This window comes from Prionailurus bengalensis, unplaced genomic scaffold (assembly GCF_016509475.1).
Source record: "Prionailurus bengalensis isolate Pbe53 unplaced genomic scaffold, Fcat_Pben_1.1_paternal_pri Un_scaffold_56, whole genome shotgun sequence".
Classification (NCBI taxonomy): Eukaryota; Metazoa; Chordata; class Mammalia; order Carnivora; family Felidae; genus Prionailurus; species Prionailurus bengalensis.
This window is the reverse complement of record NW_025091158.1, coordinates 221,857-244,673: the sequence shown is the minus strand read 5'-3', so window position 1 is coordinate 244,673 and position 22,817 is coordinate 221,857. Positions and strand designations below refer to the sequence as shown.

The window sequence follows — 22,817 nt, the reverse complement described above, 5'->3', positions numbered from 1 at the left end:
TTCAACATCCTCTCTGTGCACATTTAGTGTTTCAATAACCACTCTTTCCACACTCACTGTGATTTGCAAACCACTCTTTGGATAATCACAGTGTGCAATTCAACAACTATTCTTTGCACATGCATTATGTACAGTCCAATCCCTTTCCTAGAACACTCACTGTTTGCTATTCAACAATCTCTCTTAATGCACTCCATCTTCTCCATCCAGTACCACTCCTCTGCCATTTAACAATCACTTCCTGCACACTTGCTCCTTGAGAATCAATAGGCACTCTTTTTTAACTCATTCTGCACTTTGCAGTTTCCATTCTTTGCACACTGTGCCATTCAACAATAAATCCTTGCAAACTCACTGCGCTATTCTACTTCCACTCATTGTGCGCTCATGTGTAATCTAGCAATCACTCTACAAGTATTCCCTACCACCCAACTTCCACTCCTTGCACACTAAACTTTGTGCATTCAACAACCACTCTATGCTCACTCACTGTATGATACAACCACCATTCTTTTCACACCCATTCCCCACCATCTAAATGCCATTTCTTTCACACTCAGTCTTGGCTAGTCTACAACTGCTCCTTGAATACTATGTGCTATTCTTGAGCTTAACCTTGATGTTTATTTTTCTTTAGATTTTTCTTTTTCTTTAGATTTTTCTTTCTTGACATTGGTCTTGATCTTCTCTTTAATGCTAACTTTGAATGTTCCTTGGCCTTGTTTTGATTCCAACTCAGACAAACTTAACATTTCTTTACTTTTAGCCTTGATTTTAGCTTTGATTATGATCTTGACCTTGAGCTTTCTTGTGACTCACTCATCCTTTCCTATAAAATGTCTAGACAATGTATAGCCCTGAATGTGAAGTTGCATTTAACCTTGAACTTCACCTAAAACTTGATTTTGGCATCAATGTTGGTTTTTATTTTTGATCTGTTAAAAATAAGTACAACTTAAAGTAAGTACAAGCTTAAAGATGACCTGTACTTTTTTTTAAAATTAAAGTTAGTTAACATACAGTGTAGTCTTGGCTTCAGGAGTAGAACCCAGTGATTCATCTCATACATATGACACCCATTGCTCATCCCAACAAGTGCCCTCCTCAATGCCTATCACCAATTTAGCCCATGCATCCCAACCAACACCCCTGCAGTAACCCTCAGTTTGTTCTCTGTATTTAAGAGTCTCTTATGATTTGCCTCCCTCTCTGTTTTTATCTTATTTTTCCTTCCATTGCTTTAGGTTCATATGTTGAGTTTCTCAAATTGCACATATGCGTGAAATCATGTATCTTTCTCTGACTGACTTCACTTAGCATACTGCCCTCCAGTCCATCCACATTGTTGCAAATGACAAGATGTTATTCTTTCTTATCACCAAATGCTATTCCATTGTGTGTGTGTGTGTGTGTGTGTGTGTGTGTGTGTACCATATCTTTATCAACTCATCAGCCAATGGACATTTGGGCTTTTTCTACAATTTGGATATTTTTGATAACATTGCTATAAACACTGGGATGAATGTGTTTCAAATCAGCATTTTTGTATCCTTTGGATAAATTCCTAGTAGTGCAACTGCTGGGTAGTAGGGTATTTCTATTTTTATTTTTTTGAGGAACATCCATACTATTCTCCAGAGTGACTGAGCCAGTTTGCATTCCCACCAAGTGTTCAAAAGGGTTCCTCTTTCTTCACATCCTCACCAACATCTGTTGTTGCCTGAATTGTTCATTTTTTCCCATTCTGAGAGGTGTTAGGTGGTATACCATTGCTGTTTTGATTTGTATTTCTCTGATGATGGGTGATGTTGAGCATCTTTTCATGTGTTTGTTACCCATCTGGATGTCTTCTTTGGAAAAGTGTCTGTTCATGTCTTTTGCACATTTCTTCACTGGATTGTTTTTGGGTGTTCTTTGTAGATTTTGGATACTAACCCTTTATCTGATATGTTATTTGCAAACATCTCCCATTCCATAAGTTGCCTTTTTTTTGTTTCATTTGCTGTGCAGAAGTTTTTGTCTTGATGAGGTCTCCATAGTTCATTTTTTGCTTTTATTTCCCTTGCCTCCAGAGGCATGTCAAGTAAGAAGTTGCTGCCTGTTTTCTCCTGTAGGATTTTGATGGTTTCTCATTTCACATTTACATCTTTCATCCATTTTGAATTTATTTTTGTGTATCGTGTAAAAAAGTGGTAGTTTCATTCTTCTGCATGTCCCTGTCCAGTTCTCCCAGCACCATTTGCTAAAGATGCTCTCTATTTTCCATTGGATGCTCTTTCCTGCTTTGTCAAAGAGGAGTTAATTAAAAAATACATGGAAGCAAATGAAAATAAAAACACAAGAGTCCAAACCCTTTCAGTTGCAGCAAAGGCAGTCCTTACAGGAAAATACATTGCAATTCAGGCCTATCTCAAGAAGCAAGAAAGGTCCCAAATACACAACCTAACCTTACACTTAAGAAGCTAGAAAAGGAGCAGCAAATAAAGCTCAAAGCCAGTAGAAAAAGGGAAATAATAAATAGAGCAGAAATAAACAATATAGAATTAAAAAAAACACATTAAAAAAACAGATCAATGAAACTAAGAGTTGATTTTTTGAAAGACTAAACAAAATTGATAAACCACTAGAAAGATACTTGAAAAGAGGGCCAAATAGATAAAATCACAAATGAAAAAGGGAAGACCACAACCAATACTACAGAAAAATAAATAATTATAAGAGAATACTATGAAAATTATGTACTGACAAGCTGGACAATCTGGAAGAAATGGACAAATTCCTAGACATTCACACACTACCAAAACTCAAACAGGGAAGAAACAGAAAATTTGAATAGGCCCATAACAAGGAAAGAAATGAAGTCAGTTATCAAAAATCTCTCAACAATTAAGAGTCTTGGGCTAGATGGCTTCCCAGGGAAATTCTGCCAGACATTTAAAAAACGGTTAATACTGGGGCACCTGGGTGGCTTGGTTGGTTGAGTGTCCAACTGTGGCTTAGGTCATGATCTCACAGTTTGTGGGTTCGAGCCCCGTGTCAGGCTTTGTGCTGACAGCTCAAGCCTGAAGCCTGCTTCAGATTCTGTGTGTGTGTCTCTCTCTGCCCCTCCCCTGTTCATACTCTGTCTGTCAACAATAAATAAATGTTAATAACAATTACAAAAAAAAAAGAGTTAATATCTATTCTCAAACTGTTCCAAACAATAGAAATTGAAGGAAAGCTTCTAAACTCATTCTATGAAGGGAGCATTACCTTGATTCCAGAACCAGACAATGACCCCACTAAACAGGAGAATTACAGGCCAATATCCCTGATGAACTTGGATGCAGAAATTCTCAACAAGATGCTAGCAAATTGAATTCAACAGTACATTAACAGAATTATTCACCATGATTGAGTGAGGTTCATTTCTGGGCTGCAGGGCTGGTTCAATATTTGCAAGTCAATTAATGTGATACACCATATGAGTAGATAGGATAAGAACCATATGATCCTTAAAATAGATGCAGAAAAAGCATTTAGCAAAATACAGCATCATTTCTTGATAAAAACCCTCAAGGAAGTAGGGGTAGAAGGAACATACTTCAATATCATAAAAGCCATATATGAAAGGCCCACAGCTAATATCATGCTCAATGGGGAAAAACTGAGAGATTTCCCCTAAGATCAGGAACACGACAGGGATGTCCACTCTCACCACTGCTCTTCAACATACTGCTGGAAGTCCTAGCTGGAGCAATCAGACAACAAAAAAGAAATAAAAGGTATCCAAATTGGCAAGGAAGAAGTCAAACTTTCACTCTTTGCAGATGACATGATACTCTACATGGAAAACCTGAAAGACTCCGCCAAAAAACTGTTAGAGCTGATCCATGAATTCAGCAAAGGCACAGGATATAAAATCAATATATAGAAGTTTATACACCAATAATGAAGTAGCAGAAAGAGAAACCAAGGAATCTATCCCATTTACAATTGCACCTAAACCATAAAATACTTAGGAATAAACCTAACCAAAGAGGTAAAGATCTGTCTGATGAAAACTATAGAAAGCTTATGAAAGAAATTGAAGAAGACACAAAGAAATGGCAAAACATTTTACGCTCGTGGATTGGAGAAACAAATATTGTTAAAATGTCAATACTATGCAAAGCAATTGACACATTCAATGGAATTCCTATCAAAATTCTTCACAGAGCTAGAAAAAAAAATCCTAAAATTTGTATAAAATCACAAAAGACCCTGAAAAGAAAAGTAATCTTGAAAAAGAAAACCAAAGCTGGAGGCATCACAATTCCGGACTTTAAGCTGTATTATAAAGTGTAATCATCAAGCAAGTAAGGTATTGGCACAAAAACAAGACACATAGATCAATGGAATATAATAGAGAACCCAGAAATGGACCCACAAATATATGGCCAACTAATTTTTGACAAGGCAGGAAAATGTGTTTTTTTTTTAAGTTTACTTATTTATTTTGAGAGAGAGAGAGAGAGATTGAGAGAGAGATTGAGAGAGTGAGCGCAGGAGAGTGGAAGAGAGGGAGAGAGAGAATCTCAACAGACTCCATGCTGTGAGCACAGAGCCAGAAGCAGTCTCAATCTCACAAACAGTGAGATTATGACCTGAGCCGAAACCAAGAGTCAGAAGCTTAATCAACTTAGCCACCCAGGTGCCTCAAGGATGACCTGTACTTTAAATTTCTCCTTGACTTTCATGTAAACCCTGATTCAAAGCCACTTTATCATGCGTAGCCCAGGCTGTGAACTACAACTTGAACTGGACTTAGACTTTGACCTTATTGTAATGTTGACCCTGATGTGAAGTTTAGTTTGATTTGTCTTTTTAACTGATCTTAGTCTTGAACTTGGCCCAGACTTTGAATCTGAGCTTGAATTTTACTTTGATCTTGACCTTGACACTAAATCAGATTTACTTTTTGCTCCTGATTATAATCCATACTATGTGTTGCCCAAGTCCTCCTGTCTTTCACCTTTAACATGACCTTAGCACATTGAAATCTGCCTTTACCTCGACCCTGGTTTAGACCACATTCTGACCCAGATTATCATCCAGACCTTCTAAATATAAATTTGATTTTAACCCCGATCTTGACTTTGAATTGGAACTTAACCTTGACTTTTGATCCTGAACTTGAATTTTATCATGATTTTGTTCATAATTCAGACCACCACCTGTTTCAGACTCTCATGTATAGGTCTACTCCAGAATATGAACTTGAAATTGACCTTGATATTAACCTTGAACTATGTCTAGGTCTTAACACATGACCTTAACCTTAACCTTATACTTGACCTTGATGCTGACCTCAATGAAAATCTGTCCCTAATATGTTAATCAAGTTTCACTTCAAACACAAACTTGACCCCTTGATCCTTAACCCATAAGGACTTTGACCTTAAAGTGACCATGAAATTGACCTTGACCTTGATTCAGTTCCTCATCGGGTTCCTGATTGTTGTTCAAGATAATATCTAGATCAAACTACGAATTTGACCTTGATCTAGACCTTGTCCATGATTCACACCCAATTCTTTGTCTAATCATCGAGGACATGTGTAGCCATGATTGTGAACTTAAATACAGATCCTCCTCAGTTTATGATGGGGTTACATCCCAATAAACCCATTTTAAGTCAAACATAAGTGAAAAATGCATCGAATACACCTAACCTATCAAACATCAGAGTTTAATCGTTTCCCACAAAGCCTATTAGATAACAAAGTATTGACTATCTCCTATAATTTCAATACTCTTCTGAAAGTGACAAACAGAATGGCTGTAAGGATAGTAATTGTTAGCCCCCACAATTGCTTGGCTGACAGAGAGTTGCAGCTGTTGCTAACTGCCCCACATCACCAGAGAGCATCATACCATACCAATAGCCCAGTAAAAGATCAAAACTCAAAATGTGAAGTACGGTTTCCATTGAATGCAGATTGTTTTCACATCACTGTAAAGTTGAAAAATCAGAAGTCAAATTGTCATACATCAGGGATGATCTGTATGTTCCTGGTCTTGGAACTGATCTTGACCTTAACTATAAATTGACCTTAAACTTGATACTGATGTTGAATTTGACCTTGACTTTCACCTTGATTCAAATCCTCATCGTCTTCCTGTCTATTGTCCAGACCATATCTACATCTGTGAATTAAGTTGGATCTAAACAACCATGACTTTGACCAAGGAATTGACTTTATCTTTCTGCCTGATTCAGGCCCTTGACACTAGCAGCCAGAGCATGTACAGCTTTGGGATGTGAGGTTTAACCGAACCTTGAGTTTGGCTTCAATCTTAAATTTATATTCACCTTGACCCACTTCCTGCCCCTTACTCTTATCAAAACTCCATAGATAAAATTAACCCAGCTACTAACTTCAGTCCCATAGCCGGATTCATCCCAACTAAGATATTCAGCTCCACAACCAGATTTATACCCAATAATTCCTCAGCTTTGTGTGTGGATTTAATCCTGATGGCCACTTCAACACTGTAGCCAGATTCAGCCAGATGTTGACCTCAGTACTGGAGCTGCAGCAGGACTGTCCTTATGAGAACCACCTGGATTTATCCCTGATGGTGCCCTCAGTTCTGCAGCTGGGTTCATCACCTATGATGACCTTACCCCATAGGAAAATTCATCCCAGATGCTGACTTCAGCCCCGCATTAGGGATCATTTCCAATGATAACCTTACGTCATCTGGGTTCATCTCTGATGATGATCTCAGACCTGCACATGGATACATCTGTGATGATTTCAATGTGAAAGCTGTATTCAATCCTCATGTTTACCTCCTCTGTACAGAAAAATTCCTCCCTAATGTTGACCTCAACCTGGCAGAAAAATTCATCCCATAAATTTCCCTCATTCTAGCAAGAGGGTATATACCTGGTGATGTCCTCAGTCAAGGAACTATATGCATCTCCAGTGTTGACCTGTCTCACACATGTCTTCATCCAAGATGACATGAATAAGTAAATACCTATTTCACCATATGAAGATAATAATCCTCAACCCAAATCATGGCTAAAGTTGTTATGATGAGTGAATAAGAAACAGGAAGTAAACATCTATTTTAAAAAGTGAGGACATTCTGGGGCAGTGCTTCTCAAATGTAAGAGTGCATCAGAACAACATGGGGCTTGTTAAACCCACCTTGCTGACCCCACCCCAAGACAGGCTGACTGGCAGGCCCAGGGGAAGGAGGATTAACAACTTCCATGTCTAACAAGTTTCCCTGACTTTGATGCTTCTCTGCTAGAGACCACAGTTTGAGAAATAGACACTAGAGAAATGCCAGAGGTATTTGTTACTTACAGACCCCAAGTCTCATGGTTGCATTAACTACCTTTAAAGACACAAAAGGCCAAGTACAATATAATCTATGTTTTATTTTATACTTTTGTGATCACTAAAATCTAAACAGAAGTTTGGATTCAACATAAAAAAAGAAAAAGAAAAATAGCGACAGGATTAAATACCAAGAGCAGATGACAAGGGTATGCAAGGAAGGGCTGTCCTGGGAAGGGTTGCACATTTGCAGGCACATCAGCAAAATAGCCCATGAAGCTTGGATCTAGTCAGCCTGTGGGTAAGCCACAGCACAGTCCTGAGGTATAGGCACAGAAAGTGTTTCCTTCCTGCTCCTTCCGAGTACAGGCTGTGTGGACACAGAACACTGCCCACACATCCCCCCAGTGCACTGGACATGCCTCTTCCTTCAGCGTCTTCAGGCCAGAGTCCCCTGCTCTCCACACACACACATGCACTTATTTGCACTCACCCAGCACATGAGTACACACTCAAGCCCAGGAGCATGCAGTCACATGTACACAAACACTGCCTCTGATTTCAGGTCTCCTTCACCTTTACAGGCTCAGCTTCCAACTCCAGAGTCAAGATGTGTGAGTGTCCCTGGAAGACTGACAAAGGGTCACTGCAGAATCAGGGTGTTAACCATCCTTCCTGAGGACCTAGTCAGGGAGAAACTGTATTCTGTACCCTGCTGGTGGGAAGGAAAATTCTACTGAGCAAATATGGCTGCCTGGGCTCATTAGGGAGGCCCGGATGCTGGGTCTGAGATGCCATCCAGCCCTGCTTCACTCCTCAATAACCAGTTGATAAGGAAGCAGAGTGTCAGGAGGCCAGTCCCTAGCAGGTCCCCCAGCCCTGTGAGGTAGGGGATGCAGTGGCTGTCTGGATCCAGAGCCTGGTGCCACGTGAGCCGAACCATTACTTCTGCCAGGTACAGCAGAATTGTCACCTGTCATAAGAGCAAGCAGACACAAAAGATGACAACTAAGTCAGAAAGCCAAATGTCACCAAGAAACACTAGATTTCAAAGGCAGATACTAAGGTAGACATGTCAACCCCAGGGAGTCAACCCCATGTCAACCCCAGCTGGACTTCCTCCAGCTTCTCTTGGGGTCAATGCCTAGCTCTGAGCTCATGCAGAGGCCAGAAAGTCCACCCTCATCCACACTTGCCTAGTCCCCCTCCAGTCGTCAGGACCTGCTTGCAGCATCCTGAGGTGGCAGACAGATCGTCTCTGCTACACAGGCTCCTCTCACCTTCCTCAGAAACTCAAGACACAGACTTCAGATAGGGTTCCCTAGAGGGCCTCACTTGAGCAGTTTTGGAGAGTAACCCTTCCCTGGAAGCACCACAGTGCTGGTCTCACTTCAGAGCTCCTCAGTGTCTTGTGACAGGCTGACCACAGCCCCTCTGTCCCCCTCGGGACAGTTTCTCAAAGTACCCCGCCCTATCCTTCATGATCAGGGACATGCTGCAATTGCAAATGCTCTAACTCAGAGGATTTGAAAACATCAGTCCCTAGTTCTAGCATTGCCCTCCTAGAACGGTGCCCATCAAGGCCCACCGTTATCCCTGTGGACACCCTAGGCCCACCAGGGGCATCCGACAACTAGTCTGGGCAGATAGTCTGCTGAGTACTAGCCACAGGCAGGCACCAGCCTAACCTTTCATCATGCCCTTATCACCACCCAGCACTGACTAAAAGTCCTTGCATGTGTTTTAGCAACATCCCAGCAGGGACCTGACCCCTGCCCACCCTGTCTGTGATGAATGATGTGCATGGCCCAGTTCACCAGCCAGAACCACACATCAGCTTGCTTCACGGCAACTTGCTGTATCTTCAGGACCATCCTCTGATCTCCTGGTGATAATTGAGCAGTGTGCTATATGCAGTATGGATGGTGCCTTGTGGGAAGTGGAGATTAACGAGTGTGCAGTGTAAAGTGTGTCATGTGCAGTGTGCTGTGTGTACTGTGGAGCATGCTGCTTGCAGTATGAAATGTGCCCTGTGCAGTATGCAATGTGGAATGCATGCAATGCAGTGTGGTGTGAGTTCTGTGTCTGGTTCACACCCTTGAGCTTGAATATGTTGATTCTTGGAAGATGGGGGCCATGCCCTGCCATGTCCAGGAACCCCCCAACCTCACCCCCTCAATATCTTTCTCAGCTCAGGGAGATAAATCTTGCTGGATGACGAAGCACTGAATGCTGCTTTGATGCTACTAACAGTCATCCTTACCTGCATCAGACTTGCTAGCAGATAGAACACCACAAACATCTTACTTTGTGGGACCAAATGGCCTTCCACCAAGTAAATGATATAGAAGAAAATCAGATGGCCTGGAACCACGAAGGAGAGCAGGACTCGAGCTGATACGGAATTAATTTCTGGAAAAGACAACCATAGAGGTGTGTGTGACTTGACAGGCAGCAGGGACCACCTTGGCATGTTTAGTTTCCCGTGAGGCATCCGCATTCATTTATCTACTACACGAGTGTTTCCTGAGCACCTACTATACTGCAGGCATGTTCTAGCAGATGAGGATATAGCTCTGTCCCTTCCTTCAAGGAACTGACATTTTAGGGAAGAGAAAAAAAAAACAGACTTGAGTAGCAGAAGCAAACAAGAAAGGTCATTTCAAAGGGTGACCAGTGCTAGGAAGCATGGGTCTTTGTTTTAGAGAACCAGGTGTGTACTAGCAAGATGAGTTACTGGATACTAAAAGCTCTCTCGAGAAGAGGACAACTAGGCTGAGACACGCATCTGGAGGAGAGTATTCTGGGCAGAGAAAAGAGGATTTGCAAGGGGCTGAAGGTAGAAGAGAGCTCTGGAATGTGGGGGGAATGAAGGCTCAGCATGTGAAGTCTGATCCAGGGAGGGCTGGCACACTCATAGGGGGCCTCAGACAGCCCCTTCCTCACGCTAAGCCTGAGAGATCCATTCAGCACATTCTCTTTTGGCTTCAGCCCTCCAGGAATCTGAGACTCTGCAAGAAGTGTGACTTCCCCGCCCCAACCACACACACTTTTAAGAGCGTCACGTGTAAACGCAAATGACTCTTCAAACAGAAATAGTTTCAGTAAAAAGCTTCCATTTGCCTCTGAGTTAATATATTTCATCAAATTCCTAAGAAAGAGGGGGGAAATCATATAGCTTAGAAGCCAAAAACACTACCATAAAATAATATGTAGAGAGGGTGAGAAAACACAAGAGCTCCAAAGTCTATTCGTGATGAAAAATTAGACAAGGTATGAGAAGATTCTTTTAAAAAAATAAAAAGTAGGGGCGCCTGGGTGGCTCAGTTGGTTAAGCGGCCGACTTCGGCTCAGGTCATGATCTTACGGTCCATGAGTTCAAGCCCCATGTCGGGCTCTGTGCTGCCAGCTCAGAACCTGGAGCCTGTTTCAGATTCTGTGTCTTCCTCTCTCTGACCCTCCCCTGTTCATGCTCTGTCTCTCCCTGTCTCAAAAATAAATAAAATGTTAAAAAAATTAAAAAAAAATTAAAAAAGAACAAGTAGAAGCAAAATAAATAATTACTAATGGCAGCTGGCACTAAAACTCAAGACAATCTTGAGAGTAAGAATTCAGTAAAATATTTAGGTGCTGCTATACATTGGATGTTTGTCTGTATCCCCCTTGCTTTCACCACCCAGATCCCCATGTTGTAACTTAACCCTGAGTGTGATGGTATTTGGAGGTGATTAAGTCATAAGGGTAGGGTACAGCACTCACGTATGGCATTAATGCTTATAACTTATAAGCTATAAGAGACTTCAGAAAGCCTCTTCACCTTTTCCGTCATGTGAGCACATAGTGAGAAGACAGCTGTGAAGGAGGAACAGGCCATCACCACAGAATTTGCTAGTGCCTTGATCTTGAACTTCCACCCACCACAACTATAGAAAACAAGTTTCTTGTGGTTATGAGCCAATCATTTTATACTTGCATTATAGCAGTCTGAACCAGGAAAGGTACAAAAATACAGAAATTGAAATAGATTTTCCAAACACAAGTGACAAATCAGAAAATATAATAGGTACAATCCATCAAATGCACTATTAGGTAGTTACCCAAAGGATACAAAAATAAAGATCCAAAGGGGTACATGCACCCAAATGTTTATAGCAACATTATCAACAACAGCCAAACTACAAAGAGAGTCCAAATGTCCATAGACTGGATGGATGAAGATGTGGTATGTATATATACATATGTATACACACACACACACACACACACACACACACACCCATATGTGTGTATATATATATATATATATATATATATATATATGTATGTATATGTATATATGTATATGTATATACATATATATATATATACACATATGGGTGTGTGTGTGTGTGTGTGTGTTTTCATATATATACACACACAGTGGATTATTCAGCCATCAAAAATGAAATCTTGCCATTTATAATGATGTGGATGGAGCTAGAATGTATTATGCTAAGCAAAATAAGTTAGTCAGAGAAAGACAAATACCATACAATTTCACTCATATGTGGAATGTAAGAAACAATACAGATGAACATATGGGAAGGGGGTGTGGAAAGAGAAGACAGGGAGACAAAGCATAAGAGACTCTTAATGACAGAGAACAAACTGAGGGTTGCTGGAGGCAAGGGGGGTGGGGGTATGGGCTAAATGAGAGATGGGTATTAAGGAGGGCACTTGTTGTGATGAGTACTGGGTGCTGTATGTAAATGGTGAATCACTGAATTCTACTCCTGAAACCAACATTGCATTGATGTTAACTAAAATTAAAATTAAAGAAAAAAAAAAGATAAAATGTGGTTCCCAGTACTAGAAAAAATAACAGGGATTTCCACGTTAAGACAAGATGGGGTAGACACATTTCTTCCTAATCCTCTCACTAAATCCAACTAAAAATGCTGGACATTATATATAAAATAAACATAAGATTTTAAAAGGTGGAGAGAAAAAGTGGCTGGCCAGGGACCTCAGGATTCAACAAACAACACAGAGGTAAGTTACCTGAGTTGTTGTTTTTGGTGTTTTGGTGGGTGGTGCTGGTTTATTTCATATATCCCAGACAGGATGCTGGAGAAGTCAGCAAGCCAGAAATGTCAATCAATGGGCAAGATTCAAAAGAAAAGACTCAACAAAAGCCTGCTCTGTCTAGCCAAAGTTCCAGAAGAGGGACAGCCTAGCAAAGCACAGAACTTCTAGACAACAGCTGCTCTATTCCAGACAAACACCACAGGAAAGACTGCAGCCCCACTTTCATCAGCAAAGACCAAGTGGGGAGCCTGGACTCTGACCTAATCTATGTGGAATGTTGTGCTCACCCCTTCTGGCTGACGTGGGATAAGAGAAGAGTAAGTGGTACTCTGCCTGGTGGTAATGAGCTCCCCACTTCATGTTGATGAAGGCCATGTGAGGAGCAGTAATAAGGCATCCCTCTCCCTCTCGGACAAGGTGGGATCAGAAGAACACAGACTCCCTGCCAGTCCACCAGCAATGAGGTGCTCCTCTTTGCCCAGTGTGTGAATAGAGATAGGGGAATCCTGGGCTTCCAGCCCTACCTGGCAGTAAGCAAGCAATGCATTATTCCCTTTCCTTCAGTGGTGCACTGTCAGGGGAGGTGCCTAAAAAAGACTTAAATAAGATCCAGAATTTAATAACCTATACCCCAAATGCCTGGGATTTAATCTAAAATCACTTCTTACAAAAGAAATCTCCTATAACCAGTAAAGAAATAGAATTAGTAATCAAAAATATCCCAAAAAAACCAAGAGTCCAGGGCTGGGTAACTTTCCAAGGGAATTCTACCAAACATTTAAAGAGTTATTTTGAAGCTGTTCTTTTGAAGCTGTTCCAAAAATTAGAAATGGAAGGAAAGCTTCCAAACTCATTCTAGGAAGTCAGTATTACCTTGATTTCAAAACCAGACCAAGACCCAATGAAAAAAGGAGAACTCCAGACCAATTTCCCTGATGAACACCGATGTGAAATTACTCAACAGGAAACTGACCAACCAGATACAATACATTAAAAGAATTGTTCACCACGACCAAGTGGGATATATAAGCAGGATGCAGGGCTGGTTCAATATCTGCAAAACAATCAATGTGATATATCACGTTAGTAAAAGAAAGGACAAGAACCACATGATCCTCTCGATAGATGCAGAGAAAGCATTTGACAAAATACAGCATCATTTCTTGATAAAAACCGTCAAGAATGTAGGGATAAGAGGATCGTACCTCAAGATCATAAAAAGCCATACGTGATATCATCCTTAATGGGGAAAAACTGAGAGCTTACCCCTAAGGTCAGGAACATGACAGGGATGTCTACTCTCGCCACTGTTACTCAATATAGTATTAAAAGTCAGCCTCAGCAATCAGACAACACAAAGGAGTAAAAGGCATCCAAATTGACAAGGAGGAAGCCAAACTTTTCACTCTTCGCAGATGACATGATACTCTATATGGAAAACACAAAAGATTCCACCAAAAAACTGCTAGAACTGATCCATGAATTCAGCAAAGTTGCAGGATATAAAATCAATGCACAGAAATCAGTTGCATTCCTATACACCAACAATGAAGCGACAGAAAGAGAAATCAAGGAATCGATCCCATTTACAGTTGGACCAAAAACCATAAAATACCTAGGAATAAATCTAACCAAAGAGGTGAAAAATCTATACACTGAAAACTATAGGAAGCTTATGAAAGAAATTGAAAACACAAAAAAATGGAAAAATATTCCTTGCTCCTGGATTGCAAGAACACATATTATTAAAATGTCAATACTATCCAAAGCAATCTACATATTCAATACAATGCTTATCAAAATAACACCAGCATTCTTCATAGAGTTAGAATAAACAATCCTAAAATTTGTATGGAATGGTAAAAGACCCCAAATAGCCAAAGATATCCTGAAAAAGAAAACCAAATCTGGAGGCATCACAATTCTGGACTTCAAGCTGTATTACAAAGCTGTAATCATCAAGACAGTACGGAAATCGCACAAAACCAGACATTCAGATCAATGGAATAGATTAGAGAACCCAGAAATGGACTCACAAACATATGGCCATTTAATCATTGACAAAGCAGGAAAGAAAATCCAATGGAATAAAGACAGTCTCTTCAGCAATTATGCTGGGAAAACTGGACAGCAACATGCAGAAAAATGAACCTGGATCATTTACTTATACCATACACAAAAATAAACTCAAATGGATGAAAGACCTAAGTATAAGACAGGAGGCCATCAAAATCCTCGAGGAGAAAGCAGGGAAACACCTCCTTCACCTTGGCTGCAGCAACTTCTTACTCAACACATATCCAGAGGCAAGAGAAATAAAAGAAAAAATGAACTATTGGGACCTCATCAAGATAAAAAGCGTCTGCACAGCAAAAGAAACAATCAGCAAAACTAAAAGGCAACCAACAGAATGGGAGAAGATATTTGCAAACGACATATCAGATAATGGGTTAGCATCCAAAATCTATAAAGAATTTATCAAACTCAACACCCAAAAAACAAACAATCCAGTGAAGAAATGGGCAAAAGACATGAATAGACATTTCTCCAAAGAAGACATCCAGATGGCCAACTGACACATGAAAAAAGGCTCAACACCACTCATCATCAGGGAAATACAAATTAAAACCACAATGAGATACCACCTGACACCTGTCAGAATGGCTAACATTAACAACTCAGGCCACAACAGATGTTGGCAAAGATGCAGAGAAAGAGGATCTCTTTTGCACTGCTGGTAGGAATGCAAACGCTCCTGATAAGGAGCGACACTCTGGAAACAGTATGGAGGTTCCTCAAAAAATTAAAAATAGAACTACTGGGTGACTCAGCAATTATACTACTAGGTATTTATCCAAGGGATACAGGTATGCTGTTTCAAAGGGGCACATGCACCCCAATGTTTATAGCAGCACTAACAACAATAGCCAAAGTATGGAAAAAGCCCAAATGTACGATGGATGAATGGATAAAGAACATGTGGTATATATACACAATGGAGTATTACTCAGCAATCAAAAAGAATGAAATTTTGCCATTTGCAACTATATGAATGGAACTAGAGGGTATTATACTAAGTGAAATTAGTCAGCCAGAGAAAGGCAAATATCATATGACTTCACTCATATGAGGAACTTAAGACACAAAACAGATGAGCAAAAGGGAAGGGAAGCAAAAATAATATAAAAACAAGGAGGGGAAGAAAACATAAGAGACAAATACCGAGAACAAACTGAGGGTTGCTGGAGGGGTTGTGGCTGGGGGGATGGACTAAATGGGTAAGGGGCTCAATGAAAGGAATGAATAGCAGAATGGAGAGGACAGAAGAAAAATCTGTGAACTTGAAGGGAAAAACTATGGAAATTAGCCTATCTGAACAAGAGAGGGTAAAATAGGCTGGCACGGGGTAATTGAACAGAGACTCAGGGGATTATGGGACTAGAACAAACGATCTATCATTCATGTCATCAGAGTCCTAAGGGAAAAGCAGAAGAGAGTGGGACTGAAAGTGTATTTGAAGAAATAATGGCTTACAATTTCCAAAATTTGAAAAAATTTAAATCTATTTTTTCAAGGAGGTGAATGGACCTCAAATGTGGAAAATCCCTAAGAAATAGACATCAAAGTATATCATAACTCATAGTGTAAAACGTAAAGTAAAATTCTTGAAATAAACAAAAGACAAATGACACCTTATGTATACAAGAGAAACAATTCAAATGACAGTAATTTCTCATCAGAAGGAAGTGGCACTTTTTCAAATGCTGAAAAGTGAAAGAATACAATACTATATTGAATACTGAAAAAATATAATACGAGATTTTTTGCATTTATGTAAATTTTTTCTAATTCTATTTTACTTCCATCATTTTAGTCTACTACAGTGTATTCACTTTATCAAATTTTCAAATGATTTCTTTTTTCGTTTTTTTTTTTATTTTTTTTATTTTTTATTTTTTATTTTTTTATCTTATTTTATTTTAAGTGGCATTTTTTTAAAATTTTATATATGAAATTTATTGTCAAATTGGTTTCCATACAACACCCAGTGCTCATCCCAAAAGGTGCCCTCCTCAATACCCATCACCCACCCTCCCCTCCCTCCCACCCCCCATCAACCCTCAGTTTGTTCTCAGTTTTTAACAGTCTCTTATGCTTTGGCTCTCTCCCACTCTAACCTCTTTTTTTTTTTTTTTCTTCCCCTCCCCCATGGGTTTCTGTTAAGTTTCTCAGGATCCACATAAGAGTGAAACCATATGGTATCTGTCTTTCTCTGTATGGCTTATTTCACTTAGCATCACACTCTCGAGTTCCATCCAGGTTGCTACAAAAGGCATATTTCATTTTCTCTCATTGCCACGTAGTATTCCATTGTGTATATAAACCACAATGTCTTTATCCATTCATCAGTTGATGGACATTTAGGCTCTTTCCATAATTTGGCTATTGTTGAGAGTGCTGCTATGAACATTGGGGTACAAGTGCCCCTATGCATCAGTACTCCTGTATCCCTTGGATAAATTCCTAGCAGTGCTATTGCTGGGTCATAGGGTAGGTCTATTTTTAATTTTCTGAGGAACCTCCACACTGCTTTCCAGAGCGGCTGCACCAATTTGCATTCCCACCAACTGTGCAAGAGGGTTCCCGTTTCTCCACATCCTCGCCAGCATCTATAGTCTCCTGATTTGTTCATTTTGGCCACTCTGACTGGCGTGAGGTGATACCTGAGTGTGGTTTTGATTTGTATTTCCCTGATAAGGAGCGACACTGAACATCTTTTCATGTGCCTGTTGGCCATCCGGATGTCTTCTTTAGAGAAGTGTCTATTCATGTTTTCTGCCCATTTCTTCACTGGGTTATTTGCTTTTCGGGTGTGGAGTTTGGTGAGCTCTTTATAGATTTTGGATACTAGCCCTTTGTCTGATATGTCATTTGCAAATATCTTTTCCCATTCCGTTGGTTGCCTTTTAGTTTTGTTGGTTGTTTCCTTTGCTGTGCAGAAGGTTTTTATCTTCATGAGGTCCCAGTAATTCACTTTTGCTTTTAATTCCCTTGCCTTTGGGGATGTGTCGAGTAAGAGATTGCTACGGCTGAGGTCAGAGAGGTCTTTTCCTGCTTTCTCCTCTAGGGTTTTGATGATTTCCTGTCTCACATACAGGTCCTTTATCCATTTTGAGTTTATTTTTATGAATGGTGTGACCAAGTGGTCTAGTTTCAACCTTCTGCATGTTGCTGTCCAGTTCTCCCAGCACCATTTGTTAAAGAGGCTGTCTTTTTTCCATTGGATGTTCTTTCCTGCTTTGTCAAAGATGAGTTGGCCATACGTTTGTGGGTCTAGTTCTGGGGTTTCTATTCTATTCCATTGGTCTATGTGTCTGTTTTTGTGCCAATACCATGCTGTCTTGATGATGACAGCTTTGTAGTAGAGGCTAAAGTCTGGGATTGTGATGCCTCCCGCTTTGGTCTTCTTCTTCAAAATGACTTTGGCTATTCGGGCCTTTTGTGTTTCCATATGAATTTTAGGATTGCTTGTTCTAGTTTCGAAAAGAATGCTGGTGCAATTTGGATTGGGATTGCATTGAATGTGTAGATAGCTTTGGGTAGTATTGACATTTTGACAATATTTATTCTTCCAATCCATGAGCAGGGAATGTCTTTCCATTTCTTTAAATCTTCTTCAATTTCCTTCATAAGCTTTCTATACTTTTCAGCATACAGATCTTTTACATCTTTGGTTAGATTTGTCCCTAGGTATTTTAGGCTTCTTGGTGCAATTGTGAATGGGATCAGTTTCTTTATTTGTCTTTCTGTTGCTTCATTGTTAGTGTATAAGAATGCAACTGATTTCTGTACATTGATTTTGTATCCTGCAACTTTGCTGAATTCATGTATCAGTTCTAGCAGACTTTTGGTGTAGTCTATCGGATTTTCCATGTATAATATCATGTCATCTGCAAAAAGCAAAAGCTTGACTTCATCTTTGCCAATTTGGATGCCTTTGATTTCCTTTTGTTGTCTGATTGCTGATGCTAGAACTTCCAGCACTATGTTAAACAACAGCGGTGAGAGTGGGCATCCTTGTCGTGTTCCTGATCTCAGGGAGAAAGCTCTCAGTTTTTCCCCGTTGAGGATGATGTTAGCTGTGGGCTTTTCATAAATGGCTTTTATGATCTTTAAGTATGTTCCTTCTATCCCGACTTTCTCAAGGGTTTTTATTAAGAAAGGGTGCTGGATTTTGTCAAAGGCCTTTTCTGCATCGATTGACAGGTTCATATGGTTCTTCTCTTTTTTTTTGTTAATGTGATGTATCACGTTGATTGATTTGCAAATGTTGAACCAGCCCTGCATCCCAGGAATGAATCCCACTTGATCATGGTGAATAATTCTTTTTATATGCCGTTGAATTCGATTTGCTAGTATCTTATTGAGAAGTTTTGCATCCATATTCATCAGGGATATTGGCCTGTAGTTCTCTTTTTTTACTGGGTCTCTGTCTGGTTTAGGAATCAAAGTAATACTGGCTTCATAGAATGAGTCTGGAAGTTTTCCTTCCCTTTCTACTTCTTGCAATAGCTTGAGAAGGATAGGTATTATCTCTGCTTTAAACGTCTGGTAGAACTCCCCTGGGAAGCCATCTGGTCCTGGACTCTTATTTGTTGGGAGATTTTTGATAACCGATTCAATTTCTTCACTGGTTATGGGTCTGTTCAAGCTTTCTATTTCCTCCTGATTGAGTTTTGGAAGTGTGTGGGTGTTTAGGAATTGTCCATTTCTTCCAGGTTGTCCAATTTGTTGGCATATAATTTTTCATAGTATTCCCTGATAATTGTTTGTATCTCTGAGGGATTGGTTGTAATAATTCCATTTTCATTCATGATTTTATCTATTTGGGTCATCTCCCTTTTCTTTTTGAGAAGCCTGGCTAGAGGTTTGTCAATTTTGTTTATTTTTTCAAAAAACCAACTCTTGGTTTTGTTGATCTGCTCTACAGTTTTTTTAGATTCTATATTGTTTATTTCTGCTCTGATCTTTATTATTTCTCTTCTTCTGCTGGGTTTAGGCTGCCTTTGCTGTTCTGCTTCTATTTCCTTTAGGTGTGCTGTTAGATTTTGTATGTGGGATTTTTCTTGTTTCTTGAGATAGGCCTGGATTGCAATGTATTTTCCTCTCAGGACTGCCTTCACTGCGTCCCAAAGCGTTTGGATTGTTGTATTTTCATTTTCGTTTGTTTCCATATAATTTTTTATTTCTTCTCTAATTGCCTGGTTGACCCACTCATTCGTTAGTAGGGTGTTCTTTAACCTCCATGCTTTTGGAGGTTTTCCAGACTTTTTCCTGTGGTTGATTTCAAGCTTCATAGCATTGTGCTCTGAAAGTACACATGGTATAACTTCAATTCTTGTAAACTTATGAAGGGCTGTTTTGTGACCCAGTATATGATCTATTTTGGAGAATGTTCCATGTGCACTCGAGAAGAAAGTATATTCTGTTGCTTTGGGATGCAGAGTTCTAAATATATCTGTCAAGCCCATCTGATTCAATGTATCATTCAGGGCCCTTATTTCTTTATTGACCATGTGCGTAGATGATCTATCCATTTCTGTAAGTGGAGTGTTAAAGTCCCCTGCAATTACCACATTCTTATCAATAAGGTTGCTTATGTTTGTTAGTATATTTTTTTATATATTTGGGGGCTCCCATATTCGGCTCATAGACATTTATAATCGTTAGCTCTTCCTGATGGATAGACCCTGTAATTATTATAAAATGCCCTTCTTCATGTCTTGTTACAGCCTTTAATTTAAAGTCTAGTTTGTCTGATATAAGTATGGGTACTCCAGCTTTCTTTTGACTTCCAGTAGCCTGATAAATAGTTCTCCATCCCCTCAGCAATCTACATATTCAATGCAATCCTGATCAAAATAACACCAGCTTTCTTAACAGAGCTAAAACAAATAATCCTAAAATTTGTATGGAACCAGAAAAGACCATGAATAGTCAAAGCAATCTTGAAAATGAAAACCAAAGCAGGTGGCATCACAATCCCAGACTTTAAGCTATACTACAAAGCTGTAATCATCAAGACAGTATGGTACTGGCACAAGAACAGACCCTCAGATCAATGGAACAGAATAGAGAACCCAGAAATGAACCCACAAATATATGGCCAACTAATCTTTGACAAAGCAGTAAAGAATATCCAATGGAATAAAGATAATCTTTTCAGCAAGTGGTGCTGGGCAAACTGGACAGCAACATGCAGAAAAATGAACCTGGACCACTTTCTTACACCACACACAAAAATAAACTCAAAATGGATGAAAGACCTCAATGTAAGACAGGAAGCCACCAAAATCCTCCAGGAGAAAGCAGGCAAAAATCTCTTTCATCTTGCCCGCAGCAACTTCTTACTCAAAACGTCTCCAGAGGCAAGGGAAACAAAAGCAAAAATGAACTATTAGGACCTCATCAAGATAAAAAGCTTGTGCACAGCGAAGGAAACAATCAGCAAAACTAAAAGGCAACCGACAGAATGGGAGAAGATATTTGCAAATGACATATCAGATAAAGGGTTAGTATCCAAAATCTACAAAGTACTTATCAAACTCAACACCCAAAAAACAAATAATCCAGTGAAGAAATGGGCAAAAGACATGAATAGACACTTTTCTAAGGAAGACAAACTGATGGCCAACTAACACATGAAAAAAGTCTCAACACCACTCATCATTAGGGAAATCCAAACCAAAACCACAATGAGATACCACCTGACACCTGTCAGAATGGCTAACATTAACAACTCAGGCCACAACAGATGTTGGCAAGGATGTGGAGAAAGAGGGTCTCTTTTGCATTGTTGGTGGCAATACAAGCTTCTGCAGCCACTCTAGGAAACAGTATGGAGGTTCCTCAAAAAACTAAAAATAGAACTATGCTAAGACCCAGCAATTGCACTACTAGGCATTTATCCAAGGGATATAGGTGTGCTGTTTCGAAGGGACACATGCACCCCATGTATATAGCAGCACTATCATCAATAGCCAAAGTATGGAAAGAGCCCAAATGTCCATTGATGGATGAATGGATAAAGAAAATGTGGCATATATATACAATGGAGTATTATTCAGCAATCACAAAGAATGAAATCTTGCCATTCCACTATGTGGATAGAACTGGAGGGTATTATTCTAAGTGAAATTAGTCAGAGAAAGACAAACATCATATGACTTCACTCATATGAGGACTTCAAGTGACAAAACAGATGAACATAAGGGAAGGGAAACAAAAATAATAAAAAATAGGGAGGGGGACAAAACAGAAGAGACTCATAAATATGGAGAACAAACTGAGGGTTGATCGAGGGGTTGTGGGAAGGGGGATGGGCTAAATGCATAAGGGGCATTAAGGAATCTACTCCTGAAATCATTGTTTCACTATATGCTAATTTGGATGTAAATTTTAAAAAATAAATATAAAATTAAAAAAAAATAAACAAAGAAACAAACCCTAAAAACCATACCACAATATGTAGTCAAGAGCTCCATTTTTGGTGTGTTTATCTGCTCTTCTGTTTGTTTGTTTTTGCTTTTAGAGAGGGAGAGAGTACTGTGGGCAGAGGGAGGGAGGAAGAGGGGGAGAGGGAGAGTGGGAGAGAGGGAGAGAGAGAGAGAGAGAGAGACTTTCCCATGACCTTGGGGTCATGACCTAAGCCAAAAATAAAAAGTTGGGACGATCAACCAACTGAGCCACACTGGCTCCCTGTATCTGCTCTTCTGGACCATGTATATACATGGGGACAAGACTCAGCTTTCCCTGACTCATTACAATAATGTGACATCTAGTACCTGGCAGACCTTCAATGAATATTTGAATGTTTGAATATTTAAATGAATGAATGAATGAATGAATCAATCAATCAATCAACTAAAGGCAAGGGTGGGAATCAGGTCTCTGGGAGAAGGACTCATGACCTTGAAGATGATCTCTGCTGAAGTCAGCACTGGCCTTAGACCTCTGTTGCTACAGACACCAGATTCCACTAATGGTAAATTTTACTTGTTGAAAGAAATGGCCATGTGGCTTCCAGAAGATACCAGACTCACCTGAGGTGCAGAAAGTGGAGCATGGATTAGGCCAGTATTGTTTCATCCAGAGGGGTAGGACACCAGGTGTGCTCCACATGTGCAGGTAGGTGGAGATCCGGCTGGTCTGAATTGCCACCAGATTGCCACCAACACCTGGGAGGAGAAAAAGAATGTGGTTTCCCCCTTTTTATGCCAGTCTCTCAGTTCTGGCCCTTATTTTAAGTCTACTTCCTCCAGAAGCCTCCCTTGATTGATGTAGCACTTGGTCACTTTTCCTTCCCTCCCACTTTACAACAGATTTTAAGGGTAAGCAAGGGTAAACTGCAAGCAAGGGTAAACTCGACCTTGT

The 22,817-nt window shown here is 39.9% G+C and overlaps 1 protein-coding gene across 5 annotated transcripts in view; it reads right to left on the bottom strand.

The window, feature by feature from the left end:
• Positions 1-7,397: 7,397 nt before the first annotated feature.
• SLC41A3 (solute carrier family 41 member 3) overlaps positions 7,398-22,817 on the bottom strand; it is a 102,525-nt gene continuing 87,105 nt past the window's right edge. For 4 of the 5 annotated variants that reach the window (XM_043572011.1, XM_043572010.1, XM_043572013.1 and 1 more), the window contains 3 exons: positions 22,487-22,621; positions 9,580-9,728; positions 7,398-8,289 (listed from right to left, as the gene is read on the bottom strand). In XM_043572011.1, the coding sequence (XP_043427946.1) occupies positions 8,080-8,289; positions 9,580-9,728; positions 22,487-22,621 (494 nt within the window). In that variant the 3' untranslated portion in view covers positions 7,398-8,079. Of the gene's footprint in view, positions 8,290-9,579; positions 9,729-13,299; positions 13,438-22,486; positions 22,622-22,817 lie in introns of those variants that run through there. The other variant, XM_043572014.1, reaches the window with a different exon arrangement.